Source organism: Pelecanus crispus, chromosome 11, assembly GCF_030463565.1.
Source record: "Pelecanus crispus isolate bPelCri1 chromosome 11, bPelCri1.pri, whole genome shotgun sequence".
Taxonomy (NCBI): Eukaryota; Metazoa; Chordata; class Aves; order Pelecaniformes; family Pelecanidae; genus Pelecanus; species Pelecanus crispus.
In genome coordinates, this window is record NC_134653.1 from 15377156 (window position 1) to 15391026 (window position 13871).

General features: G+C 34.9%; 1 protein-coding gene across 10 annotated transcripts in view; it reads right to left on the minus strand.

Moving 5' to 3' along the window:
• RBFOX1 (RNA binding fox-1 homolog 1) overlaps window positions 1-13871 on the minus strand; it is a 1399804-nt gene that overhangs the window by 29446 nt on the left and 1356487 nt on the right. For 7 of the 10 annotated variants that reach the window (XM_075719223.1, XM_075719231.1, XM_075719228.1 and 4 more), the window contains 2 exons: window positions 9898-9937; window positions 1391-1455 (listed from right to left, as the gene is read on the minus strand). In XM_075719223.1, the coding sequence (XP_075575338.1) occupies window positions 1391-1455; window positions 9898-9937 (105 nt within the window). Of the gene's footprint in view, window positions 1-1390; window positions 1456-4930; window positions 4974-9897; window positions 9938-13871 lie in introns of all 10 variants that reach the window. The other 3 variants (XM_075719230.1, XM_075719229.1, XM_075719225.1) reach the window with 1 other exon arrangement.

The window sequence follows — 13871 nt, forward strand, 5'->3', positions numbered from 1 at the left end:
CAAAGTGCATACAGCACATATATCTAGTTGATATTACTGATCCAAAATTAATAGAAAGTAACTCGCTTACCTGTCTGACACAGCATGCCTCAGCCACACATGCAAATTATTTTATTCACATAACTTTAAAAAATATCTCTTCATTACCCAGAATAAGCATTTGAAAGGCAAATATGCATGCATAGCATTGTAACATTCATACCATGGTACTTTGTTCTAAAAATACAGAATCCATGAACAGCACTTCAATCTAAGAAATAGTTCACTGAAATTTCTTATTCTGTTGATTTCTTTCAGAAACAGAAACATTTAAAACAATGTCTAATTTAGCATCTAAAGAAATTTTTCAATACATATTCAAGACTTAAGAAACTATCTCCATGATTCCAAGAGAAAATTTTCTTATATCAGGAATTGAGAAGTGTGACCTTACTTCTCGCTGCTAGTGTGAAGTAAAATATATACATGTGTCTGTCTTTCACAATATACATCATCCCTTTATGACTGTACACTCTTCAGGCACTTGAAAAGATTAATGATAGCACAGATTTTGTTAAGGGTACAATTTATGAAGAAAACATAGGATATTCTTTCTTTTCATTACAAAATCATGTCCACACACTGCAAAGACTTACTTTTACACAATTTGACAAAACCCTATTCCTACTGAAGTCGATAGCAATTTAGACATTGACTTCAAAGGGGTCCCAATTTTCAACTTGCAAGAAGACAAGTTAATTTATGTGACATCGCTTTTAGTTTATAGACGTTAAGTCTTTGTATGTTTCTCTTATGCATATGTTAATAATCTTTTATTCCTGATATTATTTCCACCAAATGTGGTTTACATTTTGAGGACAAAAATACAGAGCAAAAAAAGAATAACTGAATTTTTGTCAGTATTTCAAAAAATCAAATGCATGGAAGGAAAGCAAATGGAAAAAAACATTGTTTTGCCTTGGATAGTTCTAGCTTAGACACAGTTCATTCTCAATTTCCACTGACTAAAACAATGTCAATGAGAACTGAGGGCACTCAATAAGTTCAGGTTCTAAATCAACTGAAATAATACTCCTAAGACAAATAATGATCTTTAGTAGCAGACCATCATGAAGCTGTACATATATTTATCTGCATTGTACAAGGGTCACAGACATTAACTGGATGATCTACAGCTTGGGAATGTGCACATCTCATGCCTGATTCTCAATTAAGGCCTAAAATCTCTCGATTTATGGCTATTCATGGATTATAATAAAACAGCCTGCTTTAGATATCACAATTATCTGCAGAGCAACAAGACAGTTATGAGACTTCAACAAGGCAAATTTACAGAATCGTCTTCAACTTCCACTGGTCAAATATTTATTAGCAGTAAATGAGGTCTTACCTGTCACTGTAGGCAGCTGCAGTGGCAGTGGCAGGCTGGGCATACCGGTAGGCAGCATAACCACCCTGAAACACAAACTCATGCTCTAACTGGATTGCTACAGCACCTTAAATAACATTTTGCAAAATTTAGCAACAACTGAAAGCGCACTGTCATGCTGTAAGTTCAGTTAAGGGGCTAAATACATAGGGAATATTTCAGCGAATCATTAAGCAAAATTTATCACCACAAACTTGTACTTGTTCAGACTTGTCCCAGGGATCAGGAGAAAGCAATGAACTGTATTCATCAACATAAGTTTTTTTACAAGACAGTACTGTATTCTTCCACAAGTTTTCAAGTAGCAATTGTTCTTACGAATGAGGTGTATGCATATTAAATAAAACGATGCTGACCTTAAAAGCTCAGCTAATAATCAATTCTTTTTTGTACAAAATACGATTTATCATGTCTGGTTGATTAAACCTATGAATTTGTGCACTCAATTAACACTTAATGTTACATAGGTTTCCAATTTATACATAAAATTATAATGAAGAAGCAAAATTCTCTTCTTCCATGAATTAACATTCAGTTGTATGTAACAGTAATTGCAGCTGTTCAATTAAGCAAACAGGACAAACAAACACACATTTGAAAGGAATTGTGTGCAGTGATGCATTGATTATCAAACTGTGAAAACAGCAGAGCTTCCTGTTCAATGGACCACAGTGTTATATCAACCATTTCAAAATGATCTCAGCATGCCAATTAACAAACAGAGGCCAGTCTCCACAGATAACACAAACACGATTTACGTCCCAATTAGAATTCACCAGCCCATAATCCTCTGGGACATGGGAGATTGGTGTTTCCTTTCTCACCTTCCCCCACCTTAACAAAGTGTTGAAAAAGAAAGTATCGGAACGCTCAGGTTTGAATAAAATTCACTCTTTTGCTAAAGTGTTTACTTTAATGGACTGATTTTTTTTTCTTTGAAGGCTGTGTTCACACAAGATACTATGCTGAAGCATGAAGAGTAGGCTACGGTGTGTCAACCTTTACTGTAAGAGTAGTACATTTTTACTGCAGGAACTTTTGTGAGTTTCCTATTTTGATTTTACAAATAAAAATTCACTCTTTTCAGAAAAGCAATTTCAACTACATTTACAAGCTGTTTCCCCTTCTACTGGCTGCGTGGTGGAATCACTTTCATCCCTAATGGGTGTAAACCTTTTTTGGATTTGAAGCAGGTTGGGTTTGGAAATCAGTCATTCCGCTGATAATGCCACATCACCCTAAGAATAAACATATGCATAACATCCACTGACAGCTGATTAGAAACTCCAGGCTTTGAATTGTCAACTTACTTGAGGGATATTCTTTCTGACTTTTGCAAGCGCTCACACAGAGAATAGTACATTTACCTCCCCGCTCCTGGTCAGCTCCCAGGTAGCAGCAATTGTGTCACGCAACCGCTGGAATAAAGCAGGTGCTTTCAGAATACTGCATACGCTGACTCTTTTGCAGCAAGCTGCTTCTCTGTGCAAGCACAGAAGCATTGAGATGAAATACTTTCTCATTTCAGATCATTTGATTTTTATAAACCAATAGAAGGCTATTACTGTCAAAAATGTATAATAGGCACATATTGCTTGCAGGTATGTGCATACAGGGGATCAGATGTCAAATAATGTCGCCAAGTGCAAAGTGAGCCAGTAAACAGTGAGGCTGAGAGATGATAATGCAAGCTGCACACTTGATCTGGCTTCTGCTACAAGGAGAAAGGTGAGAGATTGTACAGATTTATCTGTCCTCCCCTCCTGGTTTTTGAGTGCTAAATATAGCACCTTTTTCTTTTTTCCTTTCCTTTTCTTTTTTCTTTTTTCTTTTTTTTTTTCCCTGAGTGCTGAAATGAGGCAGTACAAATGGTAGAACTATAAAGAAGGTACTAAACTTGTTTTCGTGATCTAGTCCTGAAAATGTGTGGCAGACTGCAGGTCATTCTGCACTATGACGCGATTCTGTTCGCACATGTATGGCTCCTTGCTTGTCCTGTAGTCCATTTCTAAACCCCCTTATTTAAATGTGAAAGCCCCTTCTTTTCAATCCAACTATGCACGTAATGACTCACATTGCAGTACAGAATTGAGAATGGCCCACCATGAGAAGTATCAACGTTTCAATGTTCTTAATCAGACAAAACTGAGACAGCTGATCACATACTGGCTGGTCTTAAATCTGCAGATGGTAGGCTCTGTGAGGACTGGTTTTCTTTCCTTTATTTAACTGTCACTAAAAATTGGTCAGTCTGTGAAGACAGAGCATTTCTTGCTCCCTAAATATAAGAGTTACATTCTTTTATGCTTACATTTTGATTTGCTTTCAGCAAAGAATTGCTGCTGAACAGTGAAGCCCAACTCTGAACACTGTTAAGATGCTTTGGATTCAACAATCAGTATGAAATTTGTGAGAGTCCTGGAAAGACTGAGTCTAAAGCAATAAAAATAAAGAGAGATCAAAGTTATTGAATTTGCCTGAGTTCTTTGGGGATCTAAAATGCAGGACACATTTGGTTATCAGGAAAATCATAACTCCCTACCAGCCCGTGTCAGGATTTCATATTTTTAACATAAGCTATCATATAAATACACGTTAAAAAGCATTCTTAAGCAAATTATTTTTCATGGGTTTTGTGTTCTGCAGTTTTGGTGTGGTACTACATTTTCTTATTGTTTTACTTCAGTTACTTCAGATGATTTATCATTACAACAACAAAATACTTGAAGGTACACTTCATATTGGGAATCAGGATGGGAACCTGATTCAAACCCCTGAACTCTAAACAAGTTCCACTTCACAATTTTTCTCTAATTTTGAACTTGACGGATCTTAGATGAAGAATACACTAGTAATATTCACTACATATACATCTTGAGTAATTTATTAAATATTTATCTTCATGTGTTAGACTGTATTGCAAAATAAAATATTTTGAACAAAATTAAGTAATAATTACATAATAATAAATAAAAATTTTCAGTTCCTATGTTTTAGAAATGTTTTAGGAATACTTTTTTCCCCCTTACTAAGTACATTCAAAGAGCAAGTACCTGACTGTTATGCTTTAAATTATTATTTTGAAAATCTAGCTGAAATAATAAATCCAGCTAAAATAATTTTAAAATGCCTACTGCCTTATCTGTGCTCCCATATTTGCTACTTCCAAAATAATAACAACACAATGTTACAGCAGCTTAAGTTGTCTTAAAAAATTAAGTATAGGGTCAATATGCTCGCGGTCCAAATAGAGAGCTATATCTCACTGGTATAAAATACTGAACGGGACACTCACAACAGTAACTGTTGTATTTCATGGGATATGAAAAATTTCTGTGATTTTGTGGTAGAATCTGGAAAATAAAATGCAACTGATAGCCTATTCATATCATTTATACACAGAGAATCCATTTTCTCACATAATGATTTGACTGTTAGTATGATTTTACAAGAGTCTACATTCAGCATAATGAGTTTTTTCCATCAGTCAGCATGTCATACCTGTGGTAACTTATTGCCATACACAGGCTCTTGCAATACTGCTCTATAAAGAAACAGAAATGTAGTGGTTTGAATAAGTAAGGAAAGAAGGATGGAAAGAAGGATGGAAAGAAACATGTAAGGAAGGAATTTAGACAAATTCCCCAAAGCCACTACTACAATTTTTTTATATTTATAATTTTATACAGTTTATTTCAATGTTTTATAAATCTCTGTGGCTCAGACAAATTGAAAAAGAGCATTGGGATCTGTGGAAGATCAGTAGCAAATTGTTACAGAGAAATCTGAATCAATTTTAGAAAGAAATCACAGAATTTTTAGATAAGATATGGTAAAATGGAAAGAAACAAAATCAGAAAATCAAAAAAACTGAAATTTTAAATAAAATCTGTATATCTGTAGTAAGAATAATTTCCACAAAAACGAGTTATACAAATGCACATCTATAGATTACAAAACCATGTATACATGTTTGCACCTCCTCCTAAAATACCCAAATTACTTTTTATCTTGATCTCGGATGTCCTGACAGTGTTTATTGTAGGTACAGATAAACTAAATGACTCTAAATGATGGGGGGGTTCTTGTTAGTTTTTCCTATTACTAACATATTTAATATTCTATGTGAATGTTGATAATTATTTTTCCTCAAGTTTTACTTCCTATACCTCCTTTTACTCAAGGATCTCAAAGTATTTTGTGAACATAAATTAATTAAGGTTCAAACCCTTCTCTAGTATTGAGAATTATACCTGCCTTATTAGCTAAAATTAGAGAAATGGGGTTAAAAAATGGCATGAATTATACCCAGCCCTGTAGAATATAGAAAGTAGAAGTAGTCATTTCCTCTTCCTCCACTCATGATACTGAGGGTTAAACAGTATTTGTTCTGCTGAGAGGGTAAAACTTTGACTGGGAGAATTAAAAAGAAAATATCCACCACCTTTTTGTACCGGCTCAACTTCTGGAACAGGCCTATCTGAAAGGTTTGTGTTATTTCTATATGGTGCTCCCGGAGGTATCTGTTGCCTCAGAGAAGCTCTTGGTAATATATCCAAACTGACACCACCAATATTAATTCCAACCAAATACAATCACCGGCATTTTTTTTAATGTAGTGTTTATATCACAAATAAAGGTCAGAGAGATTAAAAGACATTTCATCACTAGATCTCAAAACTTTTAAAAAGGTATCATGGAGTGTTCCAGCACATAGAGCACTCGGAGGAACAACCCACTGCTCCTTGGGGACTCTTTTGCCCTCGCAAAAGTAATTTCTCCACTTCTCCTTCTGTTGCTGTGAGTCACAGGAAATGGCACATCTCTCCATTTACAAAACACAAAAATCTTTGGTTTCTAAAAGCAAGACTTCAGCGCTAACTGCATATCCTTGCTTTTCACGCTGGAACAGTGCCTTTAAGGCTATCTGATTGCATCAATGGACTTCTACCTAGTATCAAGGAACTTTGCTTAGATACTTATATCTGCTTTTCCTTGGGAAATAAATACACGCTCCACCCTCATACCCTCCTACCTTTGAGCTCAAGGAGATGGCAGTAGCTACTGATAATCTTGTTTCATACCCCTGATTACAGAGCATGCCTTATTCAGCAGCTCAGAAAAAAAATCTCAAACCTATGTACTTATACGTTGTCGTGTACTCTCACCAGCTGCAGTATGACAGGTTCAGAATCCTGAGAACAGGTTGGAAAATCTTGCTGTCAACAATGAGAGTGACTAATGTACATGGTTAAACCATATTACAAAGGGACTTCTGAAGCTGGTGATGACAGAGTTTGGAAGTTTCTCATATTTCTTAACCTTCCCACATTTTAGGTACAGATTGAAGACTGACATGTTCTGAAAACATTCTTTTTGACAATGGTAAAAAAAAAAAACAAAACAAACAAAACAGATTTAAGATAAAGCAGAACAATAGTGTAGAGCTATTATTCTAACTGCATATTTCTGTCTGTTACTATTTTTGCTTCATTTTGTGGAGTGTATTTTCTTATTTTCACAAGTGTCAATCTTCATCTAGGAACTTCTGTATTTGCTGGCAGGCAACCTTAATTCTCTTTTAATGACTTTTTCTCTTAGTGAATCAATACTTAATTTTAAAAGGTCTTCCTTACTTCCTAATCATCTTTATTTTTCCTACTCAAAGGCACATTTAAAAAGGAATTCAATAGCTCAGCTATTTCAGAGACATTATTGCATTTCATATAGAACTATATGAAATACAGAATATATTATATTACATCTAGAATCATGGCTGTTGTTTTTTCATTTTAGACTGTACTTTCCACCTAATTTTATATTCCTGTTCTCTTCTATTCCTCTGGTTAGTATTAAGCAACTCTGGCTATTTGCTGTTCTTTGTTCACCCTGCAGTTTTCACCCAACCAGTATCTTTCTGTGTCTTCCCTCCTTCCTTTCCACAAAATCTAGCCGTCAAAGGCTATATTGATAGCTAGTTATGAAAAGATTCGCATGGTCCATCTTACTGTGGGTACTCAATGTAATCATATCAGAATTAAATCCACTTTGATATACTTGTTAATGCATATTTTTGGTCTGGCTTTTCAGTACTGTGTTCCTTTTGTTTTGCTTTCTGTGGTATTTTTAAGGTTCCTTTCTCTCCAATCTACTATTAAAACATATATTGTTTAATTTTTTTTCTTTTTTTCCACAAAGCACTTGTTCTTTCACAAAGCTTCAGCTCTGCACTTAAAATGAAAAGCTGAGTAGAACTATGTCATGATCAGTTGGGATTTAATAAATACCTTGGTGCACTGCAAACTAATACACTAAGAAGTAATATACTGTGAATTGTAAGGTTTCTTTTGATTTATGCCAGTTCTCTATCTCTCTCTCCCTCCCCTGCAAAATGTTTTATATGCAAGAAGGAACAAGTGTGAAGAAAAAATGAATCCTAAAATAAGAAGCTTTGTACATTATAAAAAAAATTAAACAAATTTTCAGAAGAGTATTTTTATTCTGTCAACTGTTCTAAAGTTAAACATTCTGCTGCATTAAAAGAGCTAAGAAATGCAATCAGAAATACAAGGCTGCAGCTGAGTGAAAACCAATGCACCAGTATAATTATTCCATTTTCTAATGCACATGACTATTCCAGATGACAAAACTAAGGCTATACTAGAAATTAGTAATTTCTTTGGTATCTTCCTCATTGAAATCATTTTCCATTTGGAAACAAAATGTTAATGTCTGTGAGAGGGTGTGAGGCCACCTAAAAATAATATTGTCAATCACCAAAAGAGATATTCCTGTTTTTCAGCAGCAGTGGGTTCCAAAACTACAAACTGTTACATTAACATTTAGTTCCCACCTATACTATCACATTAAGCAATCCTGAGAAAGATGTCTTGTTGCCATTCAGATTTTCAGGTTGGTAAACTGAGCAAAATGGATGTCACATTCTTTCGGCAGTTTGAAGAAATATGAAAATTGGAAACCACACTTGAAGAAACTCCACGCTGTACCATGTATCCTATATAGCTCAAAAATTCAGCAGCAATGTGTTTAGGTGAGATTAAAGCAGCACACTACACTTGAGTAAGTCTTTGGCAAATGGGTGATTCTCATGTGTTGTAAACAATATGTTACTGCTAACATCACTAAGTACATAAGTACATAGGGAGAGAATTTTAAGCAATGCTAATTTATTTTAAATATCTTTTTAAACTACACAGATGAATTTTCAGATAAGTATCAGCCTCTTTCTACCCCTATCAGAAAAACAAAACCTACTTCATCCATAAATTAAAATTATTTTCCTTCTTTATATAAAACTTATTTTAAAAAATTCTGTTCCCGTGGAAATAGTTCTAAAAGATTGCTCATAATGAATACAAGGAATGTTTTCTAGCACTACCTATTGAATTTTTAATATTCATACCGATTTCTACTTATCCATCTCTTTTTATCTCAACAGAGACAGTACAACAGAAGTAAAAGTAGGTTAGAGAAAGTTGTCTGGTGAAATAAAGATGATACCTGTAACTTAGGACAAGATTGCTTTATCAAAATAATAACAAAGGTGAAAGATTACTGCAGTATCAGTAACATAGTTTACATCTACACATTAAAAAAAAAAAAAAAAAAAAAGCCTGTAAACCTAGGGTATAAGAATTAATTATTTTTAAAGAGTGAAATTCAGCCTCAACCACCTGAAACCTCTTGCATACTGAGACAAAGTAGCCTCTTTGTATACATTCAAGATAAAAACTTCAGTATTGGTAAGAAACTTAAAAAAAAAAAATATTTAAAAGCAAATTGGTGACCAAAGTGGTGAAATAGGTAATGATGGAACCAGGGCTATAAATCCTTACTAACAAATATAACCACTTAGTACATCATAAGCAGTCTCTACCCATTTCATTTAAATTGAAATAAGTGGATTTTTAGAGAGCAGATGGAAGTCTACTCAGATTACAGACAATACATAGCCATAACTTAAACTTACTATGTAATTAAGCTCTACTATCACCATGGCACTTGCATATACCCAGTGTTGCCTGGATCTGGGAAATCTATATCTCTCCATAAAGTATTTGCATATTTCAGGTATTAATAATGCTCAGCTTGCCTTGATTTTTAAAAACAAGCTTTTGGGGATTTGCAGAACATTTCTGCTTTTTTTTTTTTTTTTTTTAATTTTAACTTCAATTTTGAAGGGAGACACCCCTTCACACATGCACACACATTTTTCACATCTTTTTGTATTCATTCAGCATTTGATTGAAGAGTTAATTCAGCTCCACTGAACAATGATAGATGTAATGAACAGAAAGGTCTTCCAATGTGAGAGATATTCTTCTCAATTCTTTCTGACAGGCAAGGGATGGTAAATAGACAAAACAGAGTCAAGCTAGGCAGCAAACTTGTAAAAAGAATGACTCTGGTAATGTACAAGGACAGCATGCACATCAATGAATACTTACATAAATGTCTGCACCATAAAATCCATCCTGGTATACAACACTGCAAGGATGCACACACAAAGAAAAACATCCATATTAGTGCATTTCCACATGCAAATGCCACCAACCCCTGCACAGCTGAGGTTAGTCTTGTCACAAGAACAGAGGGAGGGGGGGAAGGAAGGCACTCTTCACATTGGTTAAGGAGGTTGGTAGTAATTATCAGAAGTGAAACTCTACTGAGTACAACATCTTATAAAGAATGCCAAATGCTTAGTCACAGAGAGGCAAAGCATGGCAGGATTGGAAAATACTTTTGATAAGGTTTTGGGGTGGGTTTGTTTGGGTTTTTTTCTTCTTCTTTTTTTTAAGCAACCACATATTGGCAGCATTTTTCCTTTTTCTTCCAAAATTTTCCTTCCAAAATTTACAGTTGGCCAGTCCTACAATCAGTTTTATTACATTAACAAAAGCTATGTCTTAAACTACTACTTTCTTGTCCTGCAATTATGTCAACCCTCTGAAACAAAGTGGTAGTTGTCATTACTTAGATGGAAAACAAAACAAAGCATAAGTTTATATGGTGAGAGGAATGTATGAAATAATTATACTGGTGGCATTATACCCCTTGGGTCAAATTTCAATACCTCAATGTACCCACAGATGAGAGTACTCTCAGGTACTGCACTGTTGGATTGATACGCATTTCCAATAGTGACAACAGGTCTGTTAAGAATGCCATGGCGTTCTGCTTATAAAAAAAAGTATAAACCTTCCTCACTATCATTTTACAACTTTGGCGAACATGCTCATGGTTCTGAGCTCCCCTGCAGTTTTGGTTGGATATATTACTACTTATCTGAAAAAATGTAGTATTGTTATATTGCTGTTAACAGTTCACCCAGAGACTCTTGCATTTCAGCTGAGACAAATCGTCACTGTAAATAGTTCAAATTTTAGATTCTAAATCCTTCAGCATAAATGACATAGTATGATGCAGATGGTTTAAATGATGACACTAAATGAAACTGGAACTACACAACAGTGGCCTACCAATTACTCACATTACTTAAGTCCTGCAATTTTACATTCATTTGGCAGTTCTGCAACTTAAAATGGGTATTTCCAACATCAGAATCGACCCAATCTGTTTCGAGAGCTAAATATGAGAGCACATCATAATAGGTTTTTTTCAACAATATTTTCAATTTGGGAATACTGTTATCTGGGAATAATAGTTGTTACCATGTTTCTAGCCTAAGCTGTTTTGCAATTCCAACATGAATTTTCATGTCAGAAATATAACTGATCTGTTGAGGTCAATGACCAAAACCCACAGGGCTGAGCTGGTACGTATCTAAGTCAGAATCACTTGAGAAAATCATAAATATGCATACATGCACATAAACCACATTGATAAAACCACATTGATGATAAAAATTTGCTATGGAATAATAATGTGTGAAAACTCGGCTCCACTTAAATCACAGTGTCTGCCATTTGCTTCAGTGAGGTCAGACCTTTACTCATGTATTTTTCCATTTATTATGTCTGCAGAGCAAAATATGCCAAACCTCATCTACATTGGTAGCATTCAGAGAGCTTGCTGTTTACATTGTAGTGTGCCTTCATTTTGGTTTTGATATTCTGATTACTGTAAAATATTACATGTTTCTCTTATACCTGTTTGCATGTAAGAAATAAAACATTCCACATGACTGTGTGGTAGAAGTACACAATCGTGAACAACATGGAAGGAGTTTTATGAGATCATATACAAATGATAGAATGTTTACTGAAGGTGGAGGCCCCACAACCACAATCCCCAGTTCTTCACATCCCTGCGCCACTTGTGCTGGGAGGAGGTGAGGAGTTGGGAATGAAGGAGTGAAGTTGAGCCTGGGAAGAAGGGGTGGGGAGGAAGGTGGTTTAGGTTCTGTCTTTGTTTCTAACCATCCAACTGTATTTTAATAGGCAAAAAATTAAATTAATTTTCAAGTCAAGTCTGTTTTGCCTGTGATGGTAATTGGTAAGCAATCTCCCTGTCTTCATCTCAACCCAAGAGCTTTTCCATTTTACTTTCTCCCCCTATACTCTTGAGGAGGGGGAATGAGAACACAACTAGGTGAGCTAGGTCAACCACCAGAGTACATTAAAACATACTACTTTCAATTATTATTAGACATTGGTATTCAGAAAATAATGCTTTTGAGAGAATATGTTTCAGAAAGGGGACCTTTTTTCTTCCTTCTCTTGGTGATCTGTGGTTATACAGTGAAGAAGTCACAAGATGAATAGAGGCCGATACATTTTGAATTCCCAAGTGCAGCTGGTTTTAATTTTGCATAGGTTACTTCATTCACCTAGTCCTTCATTTTACATATAATGCTCAGTCATGTACAGACAGAAACTTCTTTTAAATTCTAAATATGCAACTGCTTGACAAATATTATACTGGAGGAAGTATCCAACACTAAAATGAGACTTGAATGCATGATTCTGTCCTTAAACATGGTTAGTATTAAGATGAAGTGACAGAATCAGGAAAATTAGTATAACATTTCCAAGCAGGACATGCACTATGAAAAGATATCAACTGATCTTATCTTATTTCCTCCATATGGTCTTGGAGTATGATAGTCATGTTATATATAAAACTTTCTGCTTCTTTTGAAGTTTGAAGAAAAGTAATTCTTCACATTTCCATAGATTTTCAGAGGATATTTTATTTATTCACTGTCCTTGTCATTTGTTGACTCCTGTGACTGAATCTTACCAGTGGAGTCAAATGTTTTTTCTAACAGCACCCTTCATCAGAAGGACAAAGTGTAAAACACCAAGAGCTGTGTTTTGCTCTTGTCCTTTGCTTTCCTTCAGTATATAATTTTCCAACGGGTAATTTTCTTGGCTTATCAGCCCCTTTTCTCTCTCTATAGCTTTAGACAGAAAACAGACAATAAGTCTCAAGCATGGGAAGAGACTGAATGCATCACGCAGGGACCCATCTCACCACAGCTCCTTTACATTCAAAAAATTGTCTTGGCAGACAGGTAAATCTTGAGTTCCTTGTAAACCAACATAAGGTCTGGAAATAGCCACATTATTGAAATCTGAATTACTTCATCCAGGAATGGGTAATATGTTAATGCACTACCTGGAGGCATTAAAATAAGAACAACAAATTTGGGCGATTTATTCAGTTGTATTTTATGATTTTATAGTGCTAAGGAAAACTCAGAGAAGAGAGAAATCTTATTTTAATAAGAAAATGTGCATCGAAACATCATATGTGGCAATCATTTTCTGAAATTATTTTTCTATAAATATTAAACTGTTTTCTCACCAACTATTATACATCTGCTTTGCATGGCTTTAACTGCTTTATTTTAGTCTCTGTGTTTTACAATCATTTTTTGTAACTATATTAAGACAAACTTTACTAGTTTACATTCCACCTTTATAATATCCTGGGAGGACTACATCTGTCTTCATTATCATTTTTCTACCCTTATCTTTCAAAAGGATTGGGTTGAATAATCTATCAACGACATAAGAAGACAGTTCTTGACTGCGCAAACGTTAGTTCAATAACTTCGTAGCAGCTGAGTATATGTGGCCTTCAGCCATACACACAATCTGCACAAGTTAACATAAATAACCTGAGGCAGATTAAGTGCATGGAGTGATTGATTCAGTGTAACAAACGGGCATTACAATCACCATTTCATTCATTGCAATAGGAATCATGGTTATGCTCTGCTATTCCCCGCCATCACAACTAAGAGAAAGCACTTGAGGAACAGAAGTTCTCTGTTTTCTGATTGTTGATAGGGTCGCCTTCACTGTCCTACACATATTTTCCAGTTTCTGGTCTTGGAAATCACGGTTATACCTTTCATACGAAACCTTTTCTATGAAGCCTTCATGAAACAAATAATGGAAGAAGTGTAATTACAACTTTATTTAAAATAAACCAAAGAAAAGACTGAGAATTA